The 26,417-nt window shown below is 39.7% G+C and overlaps 2 protein-coding genes across 28 annotated transcripts in view; one reads left to right on the plus strand and one right to left on the minus strand.

Annotated features, from left to right (window-relative positions):
- PPHLN1 (periphilin 1) overlaps positions 1-1,622 on the minus strand; it is a 129,368-nt gene extending 127,746 nt beyond the window's left edge. For 7 of the 23 annotated variants that reach the window (XM_010382381.2, XM_030939587.1, XM_030939583.1 and 4 more), the window contains exon 1: positions 1,530-1,613. The gene's annotated coding sequence lies outside the window, so the exon portion shown is untranslated. Of the gene's footprint in view, positions 1-1,529 lie in introns of all 23 variants that reach the window. The other 16 variants (XM_030939581.1, XM_030939580.1, XM_030939579.1 and 13 more) reach the window with 6 other exon arrangements.
- Positions 1,614-18,147, plus strand: ZCRB1 (zinc finger CCHC-type and RNA binding motif containing 1). 5 transcript variants are annotated; one of them, XM_010382390.2, is made up of 8 exons: positions 1,614-1,835; positions 3,618-3,703; positions 5,346-5,374; positions 12,002-12,113; positions 12,455-12,562; positions 16,286-16,398; positions 16,507-16,582; positions 17,061-18,147. In XM_010382390.2, exons 2-8 carry the CDS (start codon positions 3,620-3,622, stop codon positions 17,190-17,192), a joined length of 654 nt encoding a protein of 217 aa, XP_010380692.1. In that variant the 5' UTR covers positions 1,614-1,835; positions 3,618-3,619; the 3' UTR covers positions 17,193-18,147. The 5 variants fall into 5 exon arrangements, with proteins under 5 accessions (XP_010380692.1, XP_010380694.1, XP_010380695.1 ...); XM_010382392.2 differs by having other exon boundaries at positions 1,631-1,835; positions 5,333-5,374; XM_010382393.2 differs by lacking the exon at positions 5,346-5,374 and having other exon boundaries at positions 1,631-1,835.
- The last annotated feature ends 8,270 nt before the right edge of the window (positions 18,148-26,417 follow it).

Genomic DNA, 26,417 nt, shown 5'->3' on the forward strand with positions numbered 1-26,417 from the left:
GGAGTTATAAAGACCAACAAGACAAACACAGTCCCTCACTGATAGCCTCCCTTAGTAGGGATGGCAAAGAAACAAGCAATTAGGACACATGTGATAAATGCTGTAAGGGAAGTGCAGGGCAGCTAAGAGTACATAGCAAAAATACCTAACTCTATGGAAGTTAGGGAATACCCCTCAAGTAAAGTGACAGCTAAACTCAGATCTTTAGTAGAAGTTATCCAGAAAAAGGCAGGAGGGAACAGGGAGCTCAAATGTCTCAGAGAGACAAAAGAGCCTTTGTGAAGATACTGAGGGAAGAAAGTATTCTGAGGAATTGAAATCAGTTCAACATGGCTACAGCCATGCCCAAATTTTAAATGCAGGGTCAGAGAAAGGGCTCAACTGAAATGGCTGGCAGGAAAAGCTACGTGTTATCAATAGTAAAGGTTAGGAGATGAAAGAGAATTTCACTAAAGAAGTTGAATACGTAAAATAGTTTAAGCACGAAATAGATGTTTCAGAAAGCACAGATGGGGGTGTTGAGGGGTTAAATGGGGAAGAAACGAAGAAGCAGTGATAGCCTAAGTCGAAAGAAAGCACAAAGCAGCATGGAAATGAGACTATAGCACAGAAGACCAAAGAGGCTTACATCTTGTGCGGTAACCAAGGATAACAGGGATGTAATGCAAGGTAGGTTTGGCTGGCCACAAGTTTGCCAAGAGACTTAGTCCCGGCGGTCCCCTGGCGGCCACGGAGGTATTCAGGCCTCTCAAAATTCAGCTGCGCCCTGGATGGATTGCACTTCCGTCTCTCTAGAAGACATCGGCTTCACTCTGGATTGATTGTGCAGGCTCCAGGAGAGGCTCTGGGTTCCAGGCTGCTGGAACGCAGGCTCCCAGGGAGTGGTTAGAGGCCTGATCTGTATGTGCTGGTGGGTAGAAGTATAAACTACCTTGCATTATGTTCTGATTTTTCTGTAGGAATGATGGGCATGTTATGGCCTCTTACAGAAAAAGCAGTGCGTAGCCATTATAGATTTACAGGAAGAGAAAAGGTGCCAAGAAGTTCACCGTTTGTCCATACCCAGGCTAAAGATGAGTCACTCTGTGAATCCAACTCTCCCAAAGTTGTCCTTGTCTCCCCAACTAGACTGAGATCTCCACCAGAAAACAAAACAAACAAAAAAAAAGGTCTGTTTATTTTGTAGTTCCCAAAGTGCCTAATAGCTGGGTACGGCGAACACCTTCAGTACAATTACGGATTTCCTGACTGCTCTCGGGTCACTGAAGTTACCTAGCTCAGTCTTCTTTTTGCATATTAAGGCGCTACAGAGAGGCGAACCCGTATCTTAGACTGAATACTTCCCTTTATTCCAAACTCCACTGCGTCTCTCCACCCTCAACCGCATGGGCAGAATTGCTGCACAATTCAAAGGCAGGAGAATCCAGGACCCGACACAGAAAACTCCCGCCCCCCCTCCCCAAACCCCCCGCGTTTAGCAGCCCGCACTCGCTCTGCATCCATCTCTGGGAAAGGTAAAAGTTGCTCACCTACTCTGGCCCTGCGGGACAGCCCGTAAATGTAGTCGTCCGCTCGCCGCCGTTATTCCAGGTAGGCACTTCCGGCGCGCGCATTGACGTCAGCGAAGCGCTCGCCTCTGGGCCTGCCTTTGGGGCCCGGATCTGAAACAGCCAGGAAGAGGCACCGTGGCTGCTACCATCTGGTCCCCGCGCCTGACCCCTCCCAGGACTCGTGATGCCAAGGCCGCTGCGAGTGGCTACGAAGAGTCGGGGTTGAGCCCCAGCTGAGCCGAGGGCTCGCACTCTTCTGGTCTCCCAGGCCCAACCCACGTGAAGGTAAACCCTCCTCAGCTGCGGCCTTCTTTTCTGCAGGACCCCCTCCCCAGACTCGGCTGCCAAAATGCTCTGCCCCTCTCTCCCGCCACCCTTTTTATCCCAGGACCTTAACCTCTACCTGCCTTCGCGGCTCTCAGCAGAACGTCTAAGGCATAGTTTCAAATGAGAAACTTTTAAAAAGCGACCTATCTATGTTGAGTTCCTGAAGTTTTATAAATGATTCCCCCAAAACACCAAACATGAGGCAGTTTTCTCATTCCTTCACGAATTGCCATGCCTTAGAGTCGTACTTTTCCATTTGTGATGGTTCGTCCCCCATCTCGAATACACACCACACGCTCTTTTTAAATCAGAAATTTGAATTTGGTTGAGTCTGATATTTTCACAGTAATTTGCTGACTTTGTAAGATAAGGTGTGAAAATTAATTACCGATTACATTTGTAAATTTTATATACATATATACACATACATACAAGTCCGTCTCTTCCAGGCACCAAGCCTATTTTTATAATGTATCATTTCATAATTTGGCAATAATAAGCAAAGTTAGCATTTCGAAAGAAGTTTATATTGTCAATACGTAAAGCTTAAATTTCCTCCTTAACATCATACTAAATGGGGAAAAGAAAATTTTCCTCTTAACACACCACTCCAGAGAAAAAAAAAATTAAGACAAACATAAAGGTACCCAGCCATAGTACAGGCATGCACAGCATAACAACTTTTTGGTTAACAAACCACATATACCACAGTGGTCTCCTAAGAGTATAAAACATTGTACCATGTTTTTAGTGCACCTTTTCTGTCTTTAGCTACGTAAATATTTACCACTGTGTTTCTATTGTCTACATTATTCACTACATTAACATGCTATACAGGTTGCAGCCCAGGAGCAATAGGCTAGACCATCTAGGTTTGTCTCAGTACACCCTATGATGTTTGCGCTATGAAATCACGTAACACACTCAGAACATACCTCCTTCGTTAAGCGTAGCATGACTGTGTATTAGCAAAACTCAGTGACTAAGGTTCTTTCTGAGTCCCCAGGCTCTTTCTGATCTGGGTGAGCAAGGTGTAGGTATTGTCCATATACAATACATATGCATTAGAGCATTTTTTGCTCGTAGTCTGAGTGGAAGTTAGGAGTAGCCTTAGGGTTTTTCCTTCATCTATTTAAAACCCATCTCCATACCCATACAGTCTGGCACTGAAAGTGTTGGTGTAAAGAATACCTGAAAGAAGAAGAACCAAAAAAGAATTTTTCTTGAGTGGTGACTGGAAAAAGGAATTCCTTAATTCGGCCTGCTGGAGTTCCTAACTTGTAAGGAAGGTGTACAAATCTGGCATAATTAAATCAGTGATTGTTAATACTGTATTGATTTTTGTTTTTTGTTGTTGTTGTTGTTTTTTCAAAATAATACCCAGACTGGTCTGATTGTTTTATTTGGAATTAAGAATACCTGGTTTAGGCCACTTTGGGACGCTGAGACAGGTGGATCACTTGAGGTCAGGAGTTCAAGACCAGCCTGACCAACATGGTGAAACCCTGCCTCTACTAAAAATACAAAATTAGCCGGGCATGGTGATGGATACCTGTGATCCCAGCTACTCGGGAGGCTGAGGCAGGAGAATTGCTTGAAACTGGGAAGCGGAGGTTGCAGTGAGCGGAGATTGCGCCATTGCACCCCAGCCTGGGCAACAAGAGCGAAACTCCGTCTCAAAAAAAAAAAAAAGGAATCCTGGTTTAGATTGATTGCTGATAGGTTTATTTTCACTTTTAGAAATGAGTGGTGGATTGGCTCCAAGTAAGAGCACAGTGTATGTATCCAACTTGCCCTTTTCCCTGACAAACAATGACTTGTACCGGGTAAGTAAATCTTATCAAGTGACTGCTATTTGAGATACAGATAACCTTAAGCAAATAGTTATCCCTGGCAAAATTCTTTTTTTCTTTTTCTTTTTCTTTTCTTTTTTTTTTTTTTTTTTTTGAGACAGTGTAATTCTGTCACTCAGGCTGGAGTGCAGTGGCACTATCATGGCTCACCGCAGCCTCCCACCCCCTCAGGTGGTACTCCCACCTCAGCCTCCCGAGTAGCTGGAAAATACAGGTGTGCACCACCATGTCTCTACAAGCTACCTGCGCACCTAAGGTTGGAAGATTGCTTGAGCCTAGGAGGTGGAGGCGACAGTGAGCCAAGATCGTACCACTGCACTCCAGGCTGGGTAACAGAATCAGACCCTGTCTCAGAAAAAAAAAAAAAAAAAATAGAAGCTGTATTTATTGAACGTTTAAGTCAAATTATATGTTAGATACTAAGGAGATGTTAAGATGTTAGGTGCTAAGGAGAAAAAATAAAGCAGGAAAGGTGGGCTATTGAATGTTAAGTTGGGAATGGAGGTGAAATTCTACACAGGGAGGTCAGAAATGCCATTATTGAGAAGGTGACTTTTGAATAAAGACCTGAAACGAGTAAGAGGCACCTGTGCAAATTCTGGAGGACAAGCATTTCAGGAAAAGAGGGGTAATCTTAGGTAAGCCCACTCAAGGTGCCTTATAGGACCTATTTACATCATGGTGAGGACTCTGGCTTTCACTCTGAGTGAAACAAGAGGCCATTAGTATTATGTAGAAAACTGTACTGGCCAGTGTGGTAAGTATTACATAGAAACCCAGTGTGGTAAGTATTACATAGAAAACTGTACTGGCCTTCAGAACCCAGTGTTGATAACACTGCAATCCAGTTATATTACATTCCAGCATTATACAGCTTAATCATAGAACGAAAAAATTCATTATTATTGGTTGCATATACTAACACATTCTAAAAGACTTTTTATATAATAGGAACTCTTAGTATATGGGTAATGAGCTGGAACTTTAGAAATAAATGAGATTGCATAGGATGAAATAAAAGTAACAGAAGAGAGAGCCAACTATAAAGTTCTACCAACATATTAATGGTGGGCAGAGGAAGAAGACTGATAGAAATGGATTTTTCGTTATAAAAGCTTTTTTTATGAGGTTTTTTTTGTTTTGTTTTTTAAATAAAGCAGTCTAAGGATCTGTCTTCTCAAACAGGGATTGCTTCGTAGGAATAACAAGGTAGAGGTGAGGGTAGAATTGGAAAAGTGCTACTCCATAACATTGATATTTGAAGCACAGGTATAGCTGGCACTATGATAGAGTTGATAGTTGCCATGGGTATACCTCAGGAACACAGCAGCTGTCCAGTGTGTATGCCTTAGCTGTACCACATGTGTAGAGTGAGTTTTTTTCTCTTTATTTACTCCATTGTCAAATTTAGGAACTGAGACAGATACATGTGACTCCAACAACAGTAAAAATATTATTCTAGCAACCAAAAAAAAAATTTTTAGGGCCTGCCTTATAGACTGAAGGCTGAAATTTTTCATAAACTATAACAGAATTTTGTCAACGTCTGCAACCTAAAAATTTGATGTTTTCATGGTTTTAAAATAAATTGTAAATATGTAGTCTTTTGTTTCAGATATTTTCCAAGTACGGCAAAGTTGTAAAGTAAGTACTCACATTAAATTTTGTAACTTCATTTGAAAGTTTATCTGAATTTGCTTCTCCATTTTTTTCAATGACATTAAATTTTTAAAAATAAAACATACTTGATATAACAAAGAAAATAATACTATTAACATTTTTATGACAATTTTAGTTGGTTTTCCATGTACATAAACATGTAGACAATTTTTCTTCAAGACTGTATTCCATACATTCAATTTTATTTTCTTTTTTAATTTGACATATCATAAATGTCTTTCCATGTACTATGAAGATACATCTTCATATCTAATGGTAAACAAATATTTTGGTTACTAGGAAGTGTGTTATCAAGTATACTATAAGTAACCTAGTTTTTTTTTCCAAATAAATAGTGTAAAATCAAATATTTCTGTGCATCTGACTTGCAGGATGCTATGAGACTGATAAATAGAAAACATGTTATCTTCCTTCAGAGAAAGCTTAGAGATCATTGGAAAGACTAGAAATATACAAATGGTATGGATGATAACAGGGCTGAGGGTTAGGAACAATAAAAAGAACTTGAACTCGTATTTCACTGTTTTAAATCAAGCAACTATATTATGGGGCAAAAAAGTAAAAGGATACTGTCATCCTAACTATCTTATAACCAGTATGCATTCTGATATAAATTTAAAATCCCAATAATTTTGAGCATATTTATCTTGGCTAATTTTTTCTAGTGTTCCATAAATGGATATTAAACAGTTGAAGCTCATTTGCATCTTGAAATTACTAACTTCTTTTACAGTTACTTTGCTATTAAAAAATCATTATCAAAAATGCTTCTGTGTAAATTTTTGGGTGTTCAGATTTTAAAAAGTCATCGTCATCAGTCCAAACACTGGTAATGATGATGGTATGTAATACTTAAATGAGCACATATATATGCCAGGCATTGTTCTAATCTCTTTATGTGTATTATTTAATTCTCACAAGTACCCTTTAAGGTAGGTACTGTTATTATCTCAATATTATAAATGATGAAACTGAAGCACACAGAAAACCTAAAGTCATCTTGCTAGCTAATGGTGGAGAAAATATTTGAATCCAACAGTGAGATTTCAGAGTCCACTCCCTTTTACCTTTTTTTTTCCGCTTTGTCAGAATCTTTGAGTGGATCTCCATATCAATATATAGTTCTGAACCATGAAACTGCAATGGAATTAAAGACACGGGGTTATAAGCACCTAGAAACAGGGAAGACTTTAGAGAGCCAGGGAAGGCTTACCTAAGTCAGTGTTTTTTGAGTGGAAACCTAAGGATGAGTAACAAGTAGGCAAAAATAAGGGAGGAATAGTTCAGGTAGAGGGAATAGCTTGTGCAAAGGCCTTGTGGCAAAAGAAAATAAAGTGACATCAAGAAATAGAAAGAAGGCCAATGTGACTAGAGATGAATGAGTAAGGGGGAGAAAGCACAAGATGGCTCCAGAGATGGAAGCAGGTTCCTCATCTTACTTCTTGGCCAGGTTACAAAGGTATTTGGTTTTCATTCTAAGAATATCAGGAATCATTTAAGAATTTTAAGTGAGGGGTGACATGATTTAAATTTTTTAAAGTTTATTCTGGCCTAATGTACAAATTAGATTGGAGGGGAACAAAAGCAAATGCAGCTGGGCACAGTGGCTCACACCTGTAATCCCAGTGCTTTGGGAGACCAATGTGGGAGGATCACTTGAAAGGTCAGGAGTTCAAGACCAGCCTGACCAACATAGCAAAACCCCATCTCTACAAAAAAATGCAAAAATTAGCCGGTCGTGGTGGTACACACCTGTAATCCCAGCTACTTGGGAGGCGAGGCATGAGAATCACTTGAACCCAGGAGGCGGATGGAGGTGGAGGTTGCATTGAACCGAGATCATGCCAGTGCACTCCAGCCTGGGCAGAGCAAGACTCCATCTCAAAAAAAAAAAAAAAAAAAGAGAGAGAGAAAATGCAGTGAGACCAGTATGAAGTCTAAAACTGTAGCCCAGGGGAGAAATCTGTACTAAAATAGTACAGGTGGAGCTATAGAGACTGGTCAGATTTGAGAGGTGGTCAGATTTCAGAAATCATTATGAAGTGAAATGGGTAATACTTAGTGATATGTATAGGAAGGAAAGTGGGTAATATTTAGTGATGTGCTTACTTTGTACATAAGGACTTTGTGAACAGGAAGGAGGTGTTATGGATGACATTCAGGTTTCCCAAAATAGTGTATGCTTCATATTATGTGCTTAAATAAGTACATCATATACCTTGTATTAGGAAATTAGATGCTACTGTCTACCTCTTTTCCCTTGCCAGAAACATGGGAGTCACAGTAGATTTGTCCTTTTAAATCTCTGGTGTAAATTTTTTTTCTGTTACCACAGAAGGTATCTCTATCAAAGTATTGTATGGCAGTTGGTTTGTTGGTCTGTCTCTACCACTAAACTGTAAGCTTTCTCCTGAGGGTAAAAACTACTGTTAGTGCTTAGCACATGGGCTTGAGGCTAACAGAGTGACTGAATGACCAAATGAATGAACACATACAATGTACTCTTTTAGAAACTACTTTTCCTATTTTTTTGTCTATTTTTCCCATTGAATATAAAGGTATATCAATCAACATATTGAGGTAGGCACATATGGATTACAGAGACAACCTTAAAGGAGTTTACATTAAAATAGATGAGATGAGGCATTTTTTATGAATAACACAATTCAGCAGAGACTAGCATAACGGAGGAGAAATGATATCCAGTTGAAGCTATTAGAAACTGACACATTGACTTGAATCCCGAAAGAATGAGGAAAATTTTAATGGGCAATGATTCAGAGGTGAAAGAAGATAGAAGCTGTATGAACAAAGGCACAAATTTGGGGAAATACAGGCCATGCTACTGGAGCATTGAGTGGTTTCTTTTGAGTAGACTTCGTATTTTGTACGTGGGAAGGAGCAGTGAAAGATGAAGGAGATGGAGCCAAATCATCAAGGATACTGACTGACGGACAAAGAATAGGCAATTTACAGAACCAAAGATTTTTGAACAAAGGAATGGTGTGATTTTATTCCTTAAGTAGAAGACCACTTAGGGATATGAGAAAATCATAAGAGAAAAAATTATAAAGGAACCAATAAGAATAGACTGTTAAAACAGTAATGCCCCCATGGACAAGAAAAAAGCAGTGGAATCAGAAAAGAGGCAACAGATGAGAGATCATTAATTGAGGATGATGTAGAAAGCCAACACTTCTTTTGAAATAGTACTTAAAAAAAAAAAAAGATAACTTTCACAAACATTACGAAAAATTCCAAAATGTGAAGCAACTACCTTATTCAATATTTCTGTCAAAATTGGTTAAAATGTTTCCTGCATATTCTCATAACTGGTGCTTTGACGATAATCAGTCCAAATTTGAACCTTCTTACCTTGGGTGCTTGCCTCTCCTTACCTTCTAAGCCCATTGAATATACAGGTGTACCGTTTGAGAAACTAAACCATTTTAGTTGCCCATTTTTCCCTAAATTTTTTCAACTTGTTTCTTCTTTTAAATGAAATTAGACATCCCTTTTCTTAATGTGATGGCATCTTTTTATCAGTTTCATTCCAAAGACTATGTATGTACCTTAACCCAAACCCAAATAAAATAATTTTAATATGGGAAATGTTATGCTGAATAAAACTTCTATTTATTCACTTGTGTCCTATTATCTATTTTCCTGTAATTCAAACATGAGAAAATTATTAAGCTTTATCTTGAACATTATCTTTTTTTTAACTTTGGAAATAATTTCAAGTTTATAAAAAGTTATGACAATGGTACTAAGAACAGCAAAATATCCTTCATGTAAATTCACCTGTTATTAACATTTCCCCCATTTACTTTATCATTTGTACTCTCTCTTGCCCCGTATGTGTGTATATATACACCCACAACTTGTTTTTGTGAGGTATGTAAGGGTGAGTTACAAACATCATCGCCCTTTATTCCTACATACTTCAGTGTGTTATTCCCTAAAAGTAAGGATATATTTTATATAACCACAGTACAATTACCAACTTCATAAAGTTATTTTGATATAGTAGATTTACTAAACCAACCATTCATGTTCCAATTTTGTCAGTTGACCTAATAATGTCCTGCATAGTATTTTTCCCCTCTATTAGAGGATCAGTCTCGAGTCAAGTATTGTCTTTAATTTTTCTTTTTAGGCTCCTCTAGTCTAGAACATTGTAAGGAATATATAGCCTACCCCCTTCTCCTCCCCCTCATTTTGTATGTTGCTGATGTTTCCTCGTTATTAGATCTAGTCTACATTTTCTTGGCTACTATACTGCATAGAGGATGTGTTGTTCTCAGAATACCACATCTGGAGGCAGACACTGTCAGTCTGTCCCTCAGTAGTGATACGAATTTTGATCACACAGTCAAGGTATTGTCTCGATTTTTTCACTGTAGACTTATTTTCCCTTTGCAATTAATAAACAATCCATGGAAGACACTCTAAGACAGTACAAGTGTTCTGCTCCACATAAAAATCTCATTTTAGACTTAGCATTTGTTGATGGTTCTTAACTGATCCAGTCTTTACCATGAGTGTTGCCAATTGGTGATTTTTCCAACTCCAGCATTTCCTCTACATTCACCCATCATCCCTTGGCATTCTTCTGTAAGCAAGAGCCTTCCCTCCCATCTCCTCCACTTATTTATTGGTCTATTATCAGTAAGAATTATAAATTCCTACCTTCTCTGTGGCCTATAATTTATTACTGTAATGAATTGTTTTGGTGCTCAAATTGTCCTTGATTTGGCCAGTGGGAGCTCCTTCCAGCTGGCTGCTGTATTCTTGCCCCCATCATTCATTCATTCATTCATTCATTCCTCTCTCTCTCTGTCTCACTCGCTCACTCACTTTTGCACTCTCTTACTTTCTGGCGTAAGATGTTCCAAGCTCCTCTTGTACCTGCCCTGCTTTAGCCTTTGAATCAGCTATTTCTCCAAAGAGCCCTGGTGAACATTGTTTTTAAACTATGTTAATTGACATAGGGTGAGCAAGGGCCTCCAGGACTAGGGATGTGGATGGGGCAAGAGAAAGAGCAGGCTCTGTGCTCTCATAACTCTCCTTATCACTCAGGTACACCCTAGTGGGTAGTATGGCTGAAAACCACAGAACTGGAGATTCTTTTTCCCTGAAGATCGGGGTCTAACTATGTTGCCTAGGCTGTTCTCAAACTCTCTTGTTCAGGCATCCTCCTGCCTCTGTCTCCCAAGTAGCTGGAACTACAGGTGCGCACCACCACACCCAGCTCTGGAGATTTTTTTTTCTTTCTTATTTTTCTGAAGATTCTTTAAAAGAATATTAAGAATATACTTTGATTCGAAAAAAACAACCCCATCAAAAAGTGGGCAAAGGATATGAACAGACATTTCTCAAAAGAAGACATTCATACAGCCAACAGACACATGAAAAAATGCTCATCATCACTCGCCATCAGAGAAATGCAAATCAAAACCACAATGAGATACCATCTCACACCAGTTAGATGGCAATCATTCAAAAGTCAGGAAACAACAGGTGCTGGAGAGGATGTGGAGAAATAGGAACACTTTTACACTGTTGGTGGGATTGTAAACTAGTTCAACCATTATGGAAAACAGTATGGCAATTCCTCAAGGATCTAGAACTAGATGTACCATATGACCCAGCCATCCCACTACTGGGTATCTACCCAAAGGATTATAAATCATGCTGCTATAAAGACACATGCACACGTATGTTTATTGCGGCACTATTCACAATAGCAAAGACTTGGAATCAACCCAAAGGTCCATCTGTGACAGACTGGATTAAGAAAATGTGGCACATATACACCATGGAATACTATGCAGCCATAAAAAAGGATGAGTTTGCGTCCTTTGTAGGGACATGGATGCAGCTGGAAACCATCATTCTTAGCAAACTATCACAAGAACAGAAAACCAAACACTGCATGTTCTCACTCATAGGTGGGAACTGAACAATGAGATCACTTGGACTCGGGAAGGGGAACATCACACACCGGGGCCTATCATGGGGGGGGGGGAGGGGGGAGGGATTGCATTGGGAGTTATACCTGATATAAATGACGAATTGATGGGTGCTGACGAGTTGATGGGTGCAGCACACCAACATGGCACAAGTATACATATGTAACAAACCTGCACGTTATGCACATGTACCCTAGAACTTAAAGTATAATAATAATAATAAAAATAAATAAAGAAAGAAAAATAAGTAAATCATTTTCCTTCTTGTGTAAAGTATACTTTTATTTTGTTTTGTTTTGCAAGCTGAGGGAGTTAGTATGGAAGAGGGATTATGGTTACTCCTTAAGATTTCATTGTCTCTGTAATCTCTTTACTTCACCCTTCAATCTCTGATTAACTCCTAATCATAGGTGTGCTCACTTGTGTTAAGTCAGTATCACCCTTTCCCATTTCTATGCTTGATATCCCTTGACTTTGAAGAGATAGCTGATTTTTCAAATGTATTAATTCATCTTACAAATTTTTCATTTAGCCCTTTTTAAAATGAATGTTTCAAGTATTAATACCTGTTTTATTTATTGCTGCCTCATTTTTAACTATTTGTTTATGCTTTAAGGGTTACCATAATGAAAGATAAAGATACCAGGAAGAGTAAAGGGGTTGCATTTATTTTATTTTTGGATAAAGACTCTGCACAAAACTGTACCAGGGCAATAAACAACAAACAGGTAAGCTATTCATCTCCATCAAGGTTTTTAGCCCCAAAGCCTTTATGCTCATCCAGGCCAAAAATGTGGAGATATAGTGGATCATCAGGTCTAATAGTTATCTGTAGATTCTTAAGATATCTAACTTATGGAAAGAAAAGAGGTCAAACTGTACTGGGTTCTCAAAACATTGGTGGAGTCTCAGGAATAAGAATACTACAGAATATAATTTATCACACCTAAGTGACAATTGCTAAAAAATCCAAAATAAAGTGGAATTGAAGATTTAAGAAAATGGATTAAATAATTAATTTTAGATTTCAGTGAAATACATTCTACATTTACAGTTTTCTCTTGTTTAGTTATTTGGCAGAGTGATAAAAGCAAGCATTGCTATTGACAATGGAAGAGCAGCTGAGTTCATCCGAAGGCGAAACTACTTTGATAAATCTAAGTGTTATGAATGTGGAGTAAGTAAACCTAAAACTTAATGTAACTTTCCATAGTTTAAGATACTTTTCACATCAGTCTTTTATTTTTGCTCACCAAAACTTCTGACTGGCTAAACCAGGTTATGAAAATGCTTTATTTTTTAATATTTATTTTTTTGAGACAGGGTTTTCCTCTGTCACCCAGGCTGGAGTGCAGTGATGCAATCACAACTCTCTGCAGCCTCCACCTCCTGGGCCCAGGTGATCGTCCCACCACAGTGTCCGAGTAGCTGGGAGCACAGGCATGCACCATCACACCCTGCTTAATTTTTTAATTTTTTTGTAGAGGCAGGTTATTCCTATGTTGCCCCGGCCCATCTCAAACTCCTAGGCTCAAGCACCCCTCCCACCTCAGCCTCCCAAAGTGCTTAGAGTTACAAGTGTTAGCCACTGTGCCTGGCCTAGTTGTTTTACTTAGGGACTCTAAACTCATCAAAGTAAATTCAGTTGAAATGCACTGTGTAAAGATAACCTGAGTTGGGTAATATAAAGTGGTATTTTCTCTAGTTCCTAAATCTTTGAAAATCACTAGTTTTAAAAGTGTTAGACGGATTACTTATCTCACTGTCTTGCAAGATTTTAGTAACTCATAAATTTTTGTTAATAGGATATTGCCTGTTTCTGTACCAGTTTTTAAGTGTCACAGTTCAATAGGAACATTATCATGTGACCTTATCCACTATGGGATATTGTGTTTTGAAGTTTTTTATTTTTTGGTATTGCTAGTGTTTTATAACTGAACTATCCTCACATTGTCTTCTTTGGTTCTCTTCATGATCTGTCATTATCCATTTAAAGTTTTGGTGATGAGGAGGGAAAGACAGCCATAGAATAATTTTGTATAAGGTCTGTATTGGTACCAAGAGAATTTTAGTCTGGTTCTCACAGGTGTAAGTTTGTAAAATGACCATATAAAATACTTAAGAAACAGGCCGGGCACAGTGGCTCATGCCTGTAATCCTAGCACTTTGGGAAGCTTAGGTGGGTGGATCACTTGAGGTCAGGAGTTCAAAAGCAGACTGACCAATATGGTGAAACCCCATCTCTACTAAAAATACAAAAAAAAATTAGCCAGGCGTGGTGGCAGTCACCTGTGATCCCAGCTGCTTGGAAGGCTGAGGCAGGAGAATCACTTGAACCCAGGAGGCAGAGGTTGCAGTGAGCCGAGATCACTCCACTGCACTCCAGCCTGGGCGACAGAGCGAGACTCCGTCTCAAAAATAAAAATAAAAATAAAATACTTAAAAAACAGAGTCGAGAGGTAGTAATGGGGAGCTGGGGAGAGAATCATGGAGAGATACCATCCTGGCTACAAACACATGGAAGATGCAAGGAAATGGCTTGAGGTCCTCTACCCCACTGTCACTCCCCATACCCCCCACAAAAAAGATAACTAAATAAACAGACTGACGGATGGATGAATAGAGTGAGCAAGCAGTCGCTTGGATACATACTGATTCTGTCAATTCCTATGATTCTGAAACCTCTTAAGTAAACACTTTAGAAACTTTTCCAAAGTTCTGAGTTTTGTAAAAGAAAGAAAGGGAGGGAGGGAAGGTAGTTACATTCAGATTAGTATATATCTTCATATTCACAGTGAATATTAAGTTATCTGGGAAATCCTAGATGAATCTGTTAATTGGTTCCTTTTGGTATATGGATCCATAGAGTTGTTATATTTTTTACGTTTTTATATTTAATTTCCCTCCCTCCAAAAAAACCTATTTATATTTACTTAGCCTGGTTTTTCTAAAGTTATTACATTAAATCCTTTTTTAGTATGGGATATGTTAATATGTTTTGCTATAATATTATTCCAAAACACAGTTTCAGATATACTTCTCTAACTATATTTTCTCAGCAGCTCATTAACAGTAAGTAACCTCTCTTAGGTTGGGCCACGTCCTAGGTATACAAAGTGCACAGTCTGTCTGCTCTGTCAAATATACTGGAAAAGCATGATTATTGTTCCCTTCTATTGTTCTAACCTTGGCTCAGTTCCCATACCCTACCCTGACATAACCTCTTAAATGGAATTGTAGTGAGCTGATGTCCAGATTACAGTTGAGCTCTTATGTTTTACAAGTCAATGTTCTAGCTAAGTAGGAATAATAGCCTAGTCCAGCATTGTCAAATGAGAATATAATGCAAGCCACGTATGTTACTAAGTCGTTAGAAATCCAATGTGTATTTTACCTTTACAGTACATATCAATTCAGACAAGTTCTCAATAGCCACATTGACTGGCTAGTGGCTACTGTAATTGGATAGTGCAACTGTAGTCAGGATATGAAAGGGAAAAAACGAAAGTAATTCATAGGAAAAGTGAGGAAGAAATTTTCCATTTGTTTTTTGTTTTTTTGTTTGTTTTTTGAGACAGGGTCTTGCTCTGTTGCCCAGGCTGGCGTGAAGTAGCACAATCTCGGCTCGCTGCAGTCTCTGCCTCTCGGGTTCAATCAATTCTTGTGCCTCAGTCTCCTGAGTAGCTGGGATTACAGGCGCGTGCCACCACACCCAGCTAATTTTTGTGTAGTTAGTAGAGACAGGGTTTTTCCATGTTGGCCAGGCTGGTCTTCAACTCGCTTCCTCAGGTGACCTGTCCGCCTCAGTCTCCCAGTGCTGGGATTATAATCCCAGCAATCCCAGTGCTGGGATTACAGGCTTGTAATCCACCATGCCTAGCCCAAAAGAGTATTAAGCAACATATTGGAAATTAACAGGAATAGTTTTATCCTTGTTTTATCAGTAACTTAAGATGTTTACATTTAGGGTAAATGATTCATTTAAATTTTGATTTTTTTTTTTTGAGACGGAGTTATTTGCTCTTGTTGCCCAGGCTGCAGTGCAACGGCACGATCTCACCTCACTGCCGCCTCTACCTCCTTGGTTTAAGCAATTCTCCTACCTCAGCCTCCTGAGTAGCTGGGGCTACGGGTGTGTGCCAGTACGCCCAGCTAATTCTTTTTTTGTTTGTTTGTTTTTTAGTAGAGACGGGGTTTCACCATTTTGGCCAGTCTGGTCTCAAACTCCAGATCTCAGGTGATCCACCCGCCTCAGCTTTCCAAAGTGCTGGGATTACAAGCGTGAGCCACCACACCTGACCGAACTGTTCTATATCTTGAATTTTGAGATTTAAATGTTTGAGAGAAGACTACTACTTCTACTCTTAGTAAAACCACTAAATAGTCCTAAATGTTAAAATAACTGAGAGTTAAAATATCACCTTCTAAATAGTAAAGTACTGGGTTTTATCATTAATGTCTTTCTATGTAGTCCCAGTATGGAAATATTCCTTTTTAAATTCGAAAACCTTTTAGTAAGGCCGGGTGCATGACTCACGCCTGTAATCCCAGCACTTTGGGAGGCCAAGGCGAGTGGATCATGAGGTCAGGAGATCAAGACCATCCTGGCTAATATGGTGAAACTCTGTCGCTACTAAAAATACAAAAATAAAAAATTAGCCGGGCATAGTGGTGGGTGCCTGTAGTCCCAGCTACTCGGGAGACTGAGGCAGGAGAATGGCGTGAACCCGGGAGGTGGAACTTGCAGTGAGCCTAGATCGCGCCACTGCACTCCAGTCTGGGTGACAGAGCGAGACTCCGTCTCAAAAGAAAAAAAACCTTTTAGTATTAGAGTACCAGGCAAGATTTTGTAAATAACAAATATGGTATTTTTTCTTTCCTTTTTAATGGGAAACAAAAGGAAAGTGGACACTTAAGTTACGCCTGTCCGAAAAATATGCTTGGAGAACGTGAGCCTCCAAAGAAGAAAGAAAAAAAGAAAAAAAAGAAAGCTCCTGAACCAGAAGAAGAAATGTATGTATATTATTCTTACTAAATACATTATCATGTTGCTTTTGTCTTTTGGTTGGTTGCTTTTGCCTATTGGTTGGTTACATTCCAATTTGTTTTTCTTTATTTAAGTGAGGAAGTAGAAGAAAGTGAAGATGAAGGGGAGGATCCTGCTCTTGACAGCCTCAGTCAGGCCATAGCATTCCAGGTATTGTTCTTTTAAAAGGCATCATGCAATAGCTGACTGGGTTTATAGTCCTTGCTTACTTCATTGATCACCTCATGGCAACCTCTCTATTTCCCCCTAACCTCTTAAGCCTTAGGAGACAAGCTGTTTCTCTGAGGTAGTGTGAATGAAAAGTTCCCATTGGTTCTTCCTAGATTTTAAGGGCCCCACAACACTTACTATCTTAATCTTTTTTCATTAAAAAAATGAGCAGAACTATTTACTCAAAGTGAGTATAGCCCAACAGAAAAGATTTTTTTTAGAAATTGCCTAGGATAATTTTGAGTAAGATTGTGAGATGGGACAGAACTCAGGGGAAGGGAGCAGATCTAATTGTCTGCATGGACTGGGAGGGTGGGAAGTAATGGCATTTGTGGTATGTTTTTGCCATGTTTTGAATTAATGAACCATAAATAATATTAAACAGGTTATTAGTTTTGTTTTGTTTTTTGAATCACAGCAAGCCAAAATTGAAGAAGAACAAAAAAAATGGAAACCCAGTTCAGGAGGCCCCTCAACATCAGATGATTCAAGACGCCCAAGGATAAAGAAAAGCACATATTTCAGTGATGAGGAAGAACTTAGTGATTAAAATCTTGCCCTAGCACAGTAATAAAATTCAAGATTTGTTAATAACAATCTTGAAGAGCGAATGTTAATAAAAATAAGAAAAGTTAGTACTATCATGTTAATACTATTATTGTTATCCCAAGAAAAAAGATACTTTGAAAATTTATTTGAAAAGTTCATTATAAGGGCTTTATTCATGCCTGATTTGTTTACATGAGGACTTCTGAAATTAATCCTTAAAACAGAAACTTCCTGAAGACCGAAAAGTTGAATGATTTATTGTTACTTATGTTAATAAACTTTTCAAGAGAATTTTGTCTTTAAATATGGGTGTTTTGTCATCATATTTCTTGTAGCTTTATCCCAATCTGTATAAATTGTAAATACCTATAAAATATAAAGTAAAATAGCTCTAAAAGGCTTAACATCAAACACAGGTGTTACTTGTCTGCCCTACCCATAGCACCAAATTCCATTCCCTAGAAGAAACTACTCATATGTGCATACTTGTTGTTAAATAAAATACATATATTTCTGTCACTTAATGAAAGAATAAAGGAGAATTATTCAGTCTCTTATACTTCTCCTACCTTCCTCAATCTTCCCAATGTGGCTGTGTTAAAAATTTGGGGGAAATCTGTGCATATATTTTTTAATGACCATGTAAATAGTTTTCACTTCTGAGCCAAGGAGCATGCTATGATTACATTTTTCCTAGAGTTAATAGATGTCTATTTTTTTCCATGTATTGTCTTTGTATTTATGACTAAATCTTCCCATTCTGTCTGCAGGTGGTTATATGGGAGTGGGATTAGCCTTTAAATTTTCTACTTTGTATATTTCTATATTGTTTAACTTTGTAAGAATACCCATTTATTACTTTTAACTAGTAAAAGCAATAAAAATAAGTTAATACTATTATAGTAATACTATTATTGTCATCCCAAGAAAAAAATATATTAAAAAGAGATTTGAAAAGTTCATTATAAAAGCTTTATTTGTGTTTCCACTTTGAAAACTACAAAGTGTTAACCACCCATCAGCAAAGAATCTTCCAGATCACAGCAAGACAGACAGAATGATTGAATGCAGTACTCAACCATCTGTTTGGCCATTAGTCAAATACAACAGTTTTGGGGTGGTATTTTTTTTTTTTTTTTTTTTTTTTTTTTTGAGACGGAGTCTTGCTCTGTCGCCCAGGCTGGAGTGCAGTGGCCGGATCTCAGCTCACGGCAAGCTCCGCTTCCCGGGTTCACGCCATTCTCCTGCCTCAGCCTCCCGCGTAGCTGGGACTACAGGCGCCGCCACCTCACCCGGCTAATTTTTTTTGTATTTTTAGTAGAGACGGGGTTTCACCGTGTTAGCCAGGATGGTCTCGATCTCCTGACCTCGTGATCCGCCCGTCTCGGCCTCCCAAAGTGCTGGGATTACAGGCTTGAACCACTGCGCCCGGCCTTTTTTTTTTTAATTTTTATTTATTTATTTTTGAAACGGAGCCTCACTCTTGCCCAGGCTGGAGTGCAGTGGTGCGATCTCAGCTCACTGCAACCTCCACCTCCCCTATTCAGATGATTTTCCTGCCTCAGCCTAAGTAGCTGGGATTACAGGCATGCACCACCACATCCAGTTAATTTTTGTGTTTTTTTAGTAGAGATGGGGTTTCACCATGTTGGTCAGGCTAGTCTCAAACTCCTGACCTCGTGATCCACCTGCCTCGGCCTCCCAAAGTGCTGGGATTACAGGCGTGAGTCACCATGCCTGGCCTACAGTTTTAAAGCAAAGAAAAAAATTGGGAAAAGATTTGCCACAAATTTAAGTTTCTATGAATACCTGAAGACAGACTCTAGTAGGAAATAAATTAGTGACAAATAGAATATTTAGAAGATAAAATAGGCCAGGTGCAGTGACTCATAACTTTAATCCCAACACATTAGGAGGCCAAGACAGGAGGACTGCTTGAGGCCAGGAGTTTGAGCCCAGTCTGGGGAAAATAAGGAGACTGTCTTTACAAAAAATAAAATTAGCCACTCGCACCTGTAGTCCTAGGTACTTGGGAGGCTGAAGCGGGACAACCTGGGAAACAGCATGATCCTGTCTTTAAAAACAAATAAAATAAAATAAAAGTTTATCATTACTTATCAAGGAAATCTATTACAACCAGGGATACATCAAAATTTACCTAATTAGGAAAAAAAACACTTCATTGTTGGTGAGGATGACATTAAGAGCACTTGTGGTGTTGTATACTGGCCCTGAATCAATTCTGGAGGGTAATTTAACAATAAATATCAAACGTTAAGTATGTTCTATTTTTTGAACTAGAAATTACATTATATTTTATCCTAGGGTTCTAATCAGAAATGCAGGTGTTTATGTACAAACATATATTATTTAAAATCCAAAACAAATAATTGTCAGCTGGGCATAGTGGCTTACATCTGTAATCCCAGCACTTTGGGAGGCCAGAGCAAGCAGATCACTTGAGGCCAGGAGTTTGAGACCAGCCTGGCCAACATGGCGAAACCCCATCTATACTAAAAATGCAAAAGTTAGCCAGCCATGGTGACACACGCCTGTAATTCCAGCTACTCAGGAGACTGAGGCACAAGAATCGCTGGAACCAGGGAGGCAGAGGCTGCAGTAAGCCGAGATCGCACCACTGCACTCCAGCCCTGGGTGACAGAGTGAGACTCTGTCTCAAAAAAAGAAAGAAAAAGAATCGTCAACAGCAAACTAAAGCATGATGCATTTGCAATAATAGATTATTAGGAAGCATTAAAATGTTTCAAAGAATTTTTAATTGTATGAAAAAACATTCCAGATATAATGTCAAGTGTAAAACACTTGCTACATGTGGATACGTATCTGCATATGGAAGGGGGAAATGCGTACTGCTAAAGGAGCGATGCAGAGTGGTTGAGAGTATGCTCTTTTTTTTACTGTATTAAGGAAATTCTTTTTTTTTTTTTTTTGAGACGGAATCTTGCTCTGTCACCCAGGCTGGAGTGCAGTGGCACAATCTCCGCTCACTGCAAGCTCCGCCTCCCGGGTTCACGCCATTCTCCTGCCTCAGCCTCCCGAGTAGCTGGGACTACAGGCACCTGCCACCAAGCCCCGCTAATTTTTTGTATTTTTAGTAGAGACGGGGTTTAACTGTGTTAGCTAGGATGGTCTCGATCTGACCTCGTGATCCGCCCGCCTCGGCCTCCTAAAGTGCTGGGATTACAGGCGTGAGCCACCACACCCGGCTGAGAGTATGCTCTTTTTTTGACAGATACACTTAGGTTCCTATGGCCATGTTGCCACTTAAAGCTGCTGATCGTAGGCAATTTACTTAACCTGAGTTATATGAAAATGAAGAAGGTTAAAGCAACACAGAAGGACAAATATTGTATGATACCACTTACATGAGGCACCTGGAATAGGCAACACAGAGACAGAAAATAGAGGTTACTAGGGTCTGAAGGGAGGTTAAAAGGGGGGTAGTTATTTAATGCATACAGTTTCTGTTTAAGTTGATGAAAAGTTCTGGAAATGGCTAGTGGTGATGGTTGCTCAATACTGTGAATGTACCTAATGGCACTAAGTTATACATGTAAAAATGGGTAAAATGGGCCGGGCATGGTGTCTCATGCCTGTAATCCTAGCAGTTTGGGAGTCTGAGGCAGGCAGACTGCCTGAGTTCAGGAGTTTGAGACCAGCCTGGCCAACGGGGTGAAACCCCGTCTCTACTAAAATACAAAAAAATAGCCGAGTGTGGCAGTGTGCGCCTGTGGTCCCAACTACTCGGGAGGCTGAGGCAGAAGAATTGCTTGAACCCAGGAGGCGGAGGTTGCAGTGAGCCACAGTCATGCCACTACACTCCAGCCTGGGTGACAGAGCAAGACTCTGTCTCAAAAAAAAAAAAAAAAAAAAGGTAAATTTTATGTGATGTATATTTTATCACACACACACAAAAAAAACATGTGCCTCAAGTGACAAGACTGCATAGAAAAAAATGTGCAAACATAACTAAAAATTTTTTGTAAAGTGTAATTAGGCCACCAAGCCCTCCCCACAGCCCACCAAGTCATGCTGAACCATCACACCTGCACGCCCCTTCCCTGCGGTCTATGTCCAGAATAATATTAAGATAGGTTTCCCATCTCAGGCAAGGGATTGGAGGGGTCCTTCCCCAGGAGAAAATACACACAGCTTGAGATATTCGCCCTAAAGAAAATGTTCAGTAATAAAGACCTCCAAGTTAATATGCTCAAAGCAGCACTAGTGAAATATGCTTTAATCAGGTTTTCAGTGCTTCACATTCAAATATGAACAGACACATAAGCATCAACAAACATTTGAGGAAAGCCTGTAATACAACAGAAACCCAAACAAGCATACCACAAAAGAGAGCTTTAAGAACAATTCTGGCTTTGAAAATCTATCCCCTACGGTTTCAGAAAAAGAGACTGTGAACCTGTGATGAACTTAGCAGTTTTTTTTTTTTTTTTTTTTTTTGAGATGAAGTCTCGCTCTGTTACCAGGCTGGAGTGCAGTGGTGCAATCTCGGCTCACTGCAACCTCTGCCTCCTGGGTTCAAGCGATTCTCCTGCCTCAGCCTCCTGAGTAGCTGCGACTACAAGCGTGCACCACCACCACCACACTCGGCTAATTTTTGTATTTTTAGTAGAGATGGGGTTTCACCATGTTGGCCAGGATGGTCTTGACCTCCTTACCTCATGATCTGTTCACCTTGGCCGCCCAAAGTGCTGGAATTACAGGTGTGAGCCACCGTGCCAGGCCTGTTTTTTGTTGTTGTTGTTGTTTTGTTTGTTTGTTTGTTTGTTTGTTTTAGTTTCACTCTTGTTGCCCAGGCTGCAGTGCAATGGCATGATCTCAGCTCACTGCAGCCTCCACCTCCTGGATTCAAGTGATTCTCCTGCCTCAGCCTCTCGTGTAGCTGGGATTACAGGTGTGTGCCATCATGCCCAGCTAATTTTGTATTTTTTTAGTAGAGATGGGGTTTCACTGTATTGGTCAGGCTGGTTTCAAACTCCTGACCTCAATTGATCCATCTGCCCTGGCCTCCCAAAGTGCTGGGATTACAGGCGTGAGCCACTGTGCCTGGCCAACTTGGTAGTTTCTAATAAGTACTTGTCTAGCAGAGAATGCCCTTCTTGCCCTTCTTGCTGGATATGACTAACGGTTTTTTTTTCCTTCTGCAGTCATTTACTCATTTGCTTTTTTGACTAGATGCCTTATTCTGAAATTGTCAATTACAGTTTTCAGAGTATCATGAAATTCAATTATGCCCACATAGGACATTTATAAATTTTGCATGTTAATTTATTCCTTTGTTTTATAAGCTATAAGTGTGTGTATATATGTGCTCTACAGCCAGGTGTGGTGGCATGCACCTGTAGTCCCAGCTCCTGGAGAGACTAAGGCAGGAGGTTCCCTTGAGCCCAGGAATTTAAGTCCAGCTGGGCAACAGCTGGACTTATTGTCTCTAAAAAACAAATAAAATTGAATTTAAATAATATTTTTGGCCAGTTATGGTGGCTCATGCCTGTAATCCCAGCACTTTGGGAGGCCAAGGCAAGAGGATCTCTTGAAGCCAGGAGTTCAAGATAGCCTAGGCAACAAAGTGAGACCCTGACTTTATAAAAATAAAAATTTTTTTAAATTAAAAAAATAAAAACTATGTTTTAAATGCTTAAATATTAAAACCTTGATTACCATACCTAGAAAAGTACTTGAAAGCTTTACATAGAATATGCCATAAATCAGTAACTTAGGTTCAATCATTGATGGAGGGCTGGAAATCTAATTTTTAAAGTGGGGAGGAAACTATTGGATCATATAACTAAGCCATCCAGCTTCAGAAATGGATAAAAGAGATAAAAATGTAATTAGAAATATCTTTTTCTTTGTCTTACCACTGCTTTCCTCTGTACTTCCTTTATTTCTCAACAAGCTTTCTTCATATGATGGTAGAGATAACCACCAGTATCTCTAAAACTAAGAATCACAACAAAGAAAACCCCTTTCCCAATGGTCCCAGCAAAAGTTCCTGATTGGGAGGTCTCTGTCACAGTCCCCATTCCTGGAAATAAGGAGTAGAGTCAGTCCCACCCAAACTATATAGAGTGAAAGTGTTCCTGTGCAATGCAGTATCTTCAGTTTGGAATCAATGTGGAAATTACCCTGTCAAAAGAATCTTAAGCTTAAAACCCTCCTTTCAACATTTCCAAGGGCAGAACACTGAGACAGCTGAGCAGAACACACAAAGAAAATAAAGATTCAGGTCAGGCGCAGTGGCTCACGCCTGTAATCTCAACACTTTGGGAGGCTGAGGCAGGTGGATCACCAGAGGTCAGGAGTTCGAGACCAGCCTGACCAACATAGTGAAACCCTGTCTCTACTGAAATAACAAAATTAGCCAGGTGTGGTGGCGCATGCCTGTAATCCCAGCTACTTGGAAGGCTGAGGCAGGAGAATTGCTTGAACCCAGGAGGCAGAGGCTGCAGTAAGCTGAGATCACGCCACTGCACTCCAGCCTGGGCAACAGAGTGAGACTCTGTCTCAAAAAAAGAAAAAGAAAAAAGAAAAAGAAAGAAAGTGAAAACCTCTTTGGAAAGCAATTTGATAAGCACTATTACTTTAACAACATGAACAGTTGCAGTCAGACTGAGCCCTCAGTCCAGAGAATGGGCTTAAGCCATTGTCAATTTTTTTAAAACACCGCATTTATAAGATCCAAATTTTAAGAATCCTTATGTACTGCTATAGATAAAGACAACCAGTTAACAATTTTAGTTAAGATATGGCACCTAGAAGAAATAAGCAGACCAGAAACATAAAAGCTTTTATAGAAGGCAGATTCCTTTCTAGGCATGTTGCACTTTTCATCAGCACATCTTTGCAAGATGCATGGTTTCATGTGAAACACATAATCTTTTTTTCAAAGAGATGGTATAGTTTGGTTACAGCCTCATAAGTATATTTAAGCTAAGTTAAATACTAAAAATGGCTTTTAACAAATTACCTGAAAGACAAATTATATCACATATTTAGCACTATGTTTAAGGCACTGTTCTAAACACATTATAAATATGAAATAATGAAATCCCTTTTAGGTATTGTTTTCATCATTATACAGATGACAGAACTAAGGCACAGAGAGGCAAAGTAATTCACCCAAAGCCACAAAGTCAGTAAGTAGCACAATGAGGTTTTAAATGCAGGGTACAATGTATGTTATTTTGGAGATGGATACACAAAAAAGTCCTATGCATGACTTACCAAAAATAAATAAATAAATAAAATTTAAAAATAAAGGAAAAGGCTGGGCAGGTGGCTCACGCCTATAATCCCAGCACTTTGGGAGGTCGAGGCGGGCCAATCACCTGAGGTCAGGAGTTCGTGACTAGCCTGACCAACATGGAGAAACCCCGTCTCTACTAAAAGTAGAAACTTAGCCAGGCACATGCTTGTAATCCCAGCTACTTGAGAGGCTGAGGTAGGAGAATCACTTGAACCAGGGAGCTGGAGGTTCCAGTGAGCCAAGATCGGGCCATTGCACTCCAGCCTGGGCAAAAAGAGTGAAACTCTGTCTCAAAAAAAACAAAAAAGAAAAAGAAAAGCCCTGACTTCAACACCACTAAATATATACATGTAACACTTGTACCCCATAAATGTATACAAAGACAATTTTTTAAAAATAAGAGAAATAAAGCCAAACAAACTTGCTCTAGAGTCAATATGCTATCTCCATGCTATGATGCTTCTCTCAAAAAGTACTCAAATGATATGACTGGCTGGGTGCAGTGGCTCACACCTGTAATCCCAGCACTCTGAGAGGCCGAGGGGGACTGGATCACCTCAGGTCAGGAGTTCAAGATCAGCCTGCCCAACATGGCGAAACCCTGTCTCTACTAAAAATACAAAAATTAGCCAGGCCTGGTGGCACTCACCTGTAGTCCCAGCCACCCAGGAGGCTGAGGCAGGAAAATCACTTGAATCCAGGAGGCAAAGGTTGCAGTGAGCAGAGATCGTGCCACTGCACTCCAACCTGGGTGACAGAGCGAGACTCCATCTAAAAAAAAAAAAAAATTATAGTACTGCCTTATCAACTAGGAGACGGTGGTTTTAAATTTCATTTTACATGCATAAGAATAACAATTTGTTTTATTCCATCTTAAAGAATTTTCGCAGGTGGAAGTATTCTTGGAATAACCAACAAATTTTAAAGTTAAAAGAGTAAATATATTATGCCCTAGTGCTTTCTTTAAAAAAGTTAAAAATAATTTCCACTTGGAAGTTTAATGAGATCTCAGACTTAACTGTCCAAAACTGAACCCCTGGTCTTCCAAACCAGCTATACTCCCACCTTTTCCCATTTCTGTTTGGTTTCGCTTTGAGACAGAGTCTCACTCTGTTGCTCAGGCTGGAATGCAGTGGCTCACTGCAGTCTTGACCTCCCAGGTTCAAGTCATCCACCCATTTCAGCCTCCCAAGAAGCTGGGACTACACGTGTGTGCCACCACTCCCAGCTAATTTTTTTTTTTTTTTTTCCTGTAGAGGTGAGGCCTCCCTACATTGCCTGGTCTTGAACTCCTGGGCTCAAGCAATCCTCCCACCTCAGCCTCCCAAAGTGCTGGGATTACAAGTGTGAACCACCACACCTGGCTTCCATTTCTGTTAATGTTAACTCCACTAGCTCAGGCCAAAGAATTTGGAGTTATCCTCGTTTCCTCTTTTTTTTTTTTTTTTTTTTTGAGACAGAGTCTCGCTGTGTCTTCCAGGCTGGAGCACAGTAGCGTAATCTCAGCTCACTGCAACCTCCACCTCCCGGGTTCAAGCGATTCTCCTGCCTCAGCCTCCCAAGTAGCTGGGACTACCTGTGCCTGCCACCATGCCCAGCTAATTTGTTTTGTATTTCTTTTAGTAGAGATGGGGTTTCACTACCTTGGCCATGCTGGTCTTGAACTCCTGACCTCGTGATCCACCTGCCTTGGCCTCCCAAAGTGCTGGGATTACAGGCATAAGCCACTGCACCAGGCCATCTCCTCTCGTTTTCTTACACCCCCATATCTAAGTCACAAGCTGTTGGCTCTGTCTTTAAATTATGTTCAGATATATGGAGTTAATCTACTGCAATCACCTTGGCCCACAACACCATCTCACTAGAATTACTGCAATTGCCTTTTTTTTTTTTTTTTTTTTTTTTTAAGACAGAATCTCACTCTATCACCAGGCTGGA

Source organism: Rhinopithecus roxellana, chromosome 10 (assembly GCF_007565055.1).
Source record: "Rhinopithecus roxellana isolate Shanxi Qingling chromosome 10, ASM756505v1, whole genome shotgun sequence".
NCBI classification, from domain to species: domain Eukaryota; kingdom Metazoa; phylum Chordata; class Mammalia; order Primates; family Cercopithecidae; genus Rhinopithecus; species Rhinopithecus roxellana.

Coding starts and splice junctions, on each gene's coding strand:
- ZCRB1 (XM_010382390.2), top strand. CDS start 3,620: ATGAGTGGTGGATTGGCTCCAAGTAAGAGCACAGTGTATGTATCCAAC. Junction 12,563..16,285: donor CTAAGTGTTATGAATGTGGA/GTAAGTAAACCT, acceptor GGGAAACAAAAG/GAAAGTGGACACTTAAGTTA. Junction 16,583..17,060: donor GTCAGGCCATAGCATTCCAG/GTATTGTTCTTT, acceptor TTTGAATCACAG/CAAGCCAAAATTGAAGAAGA.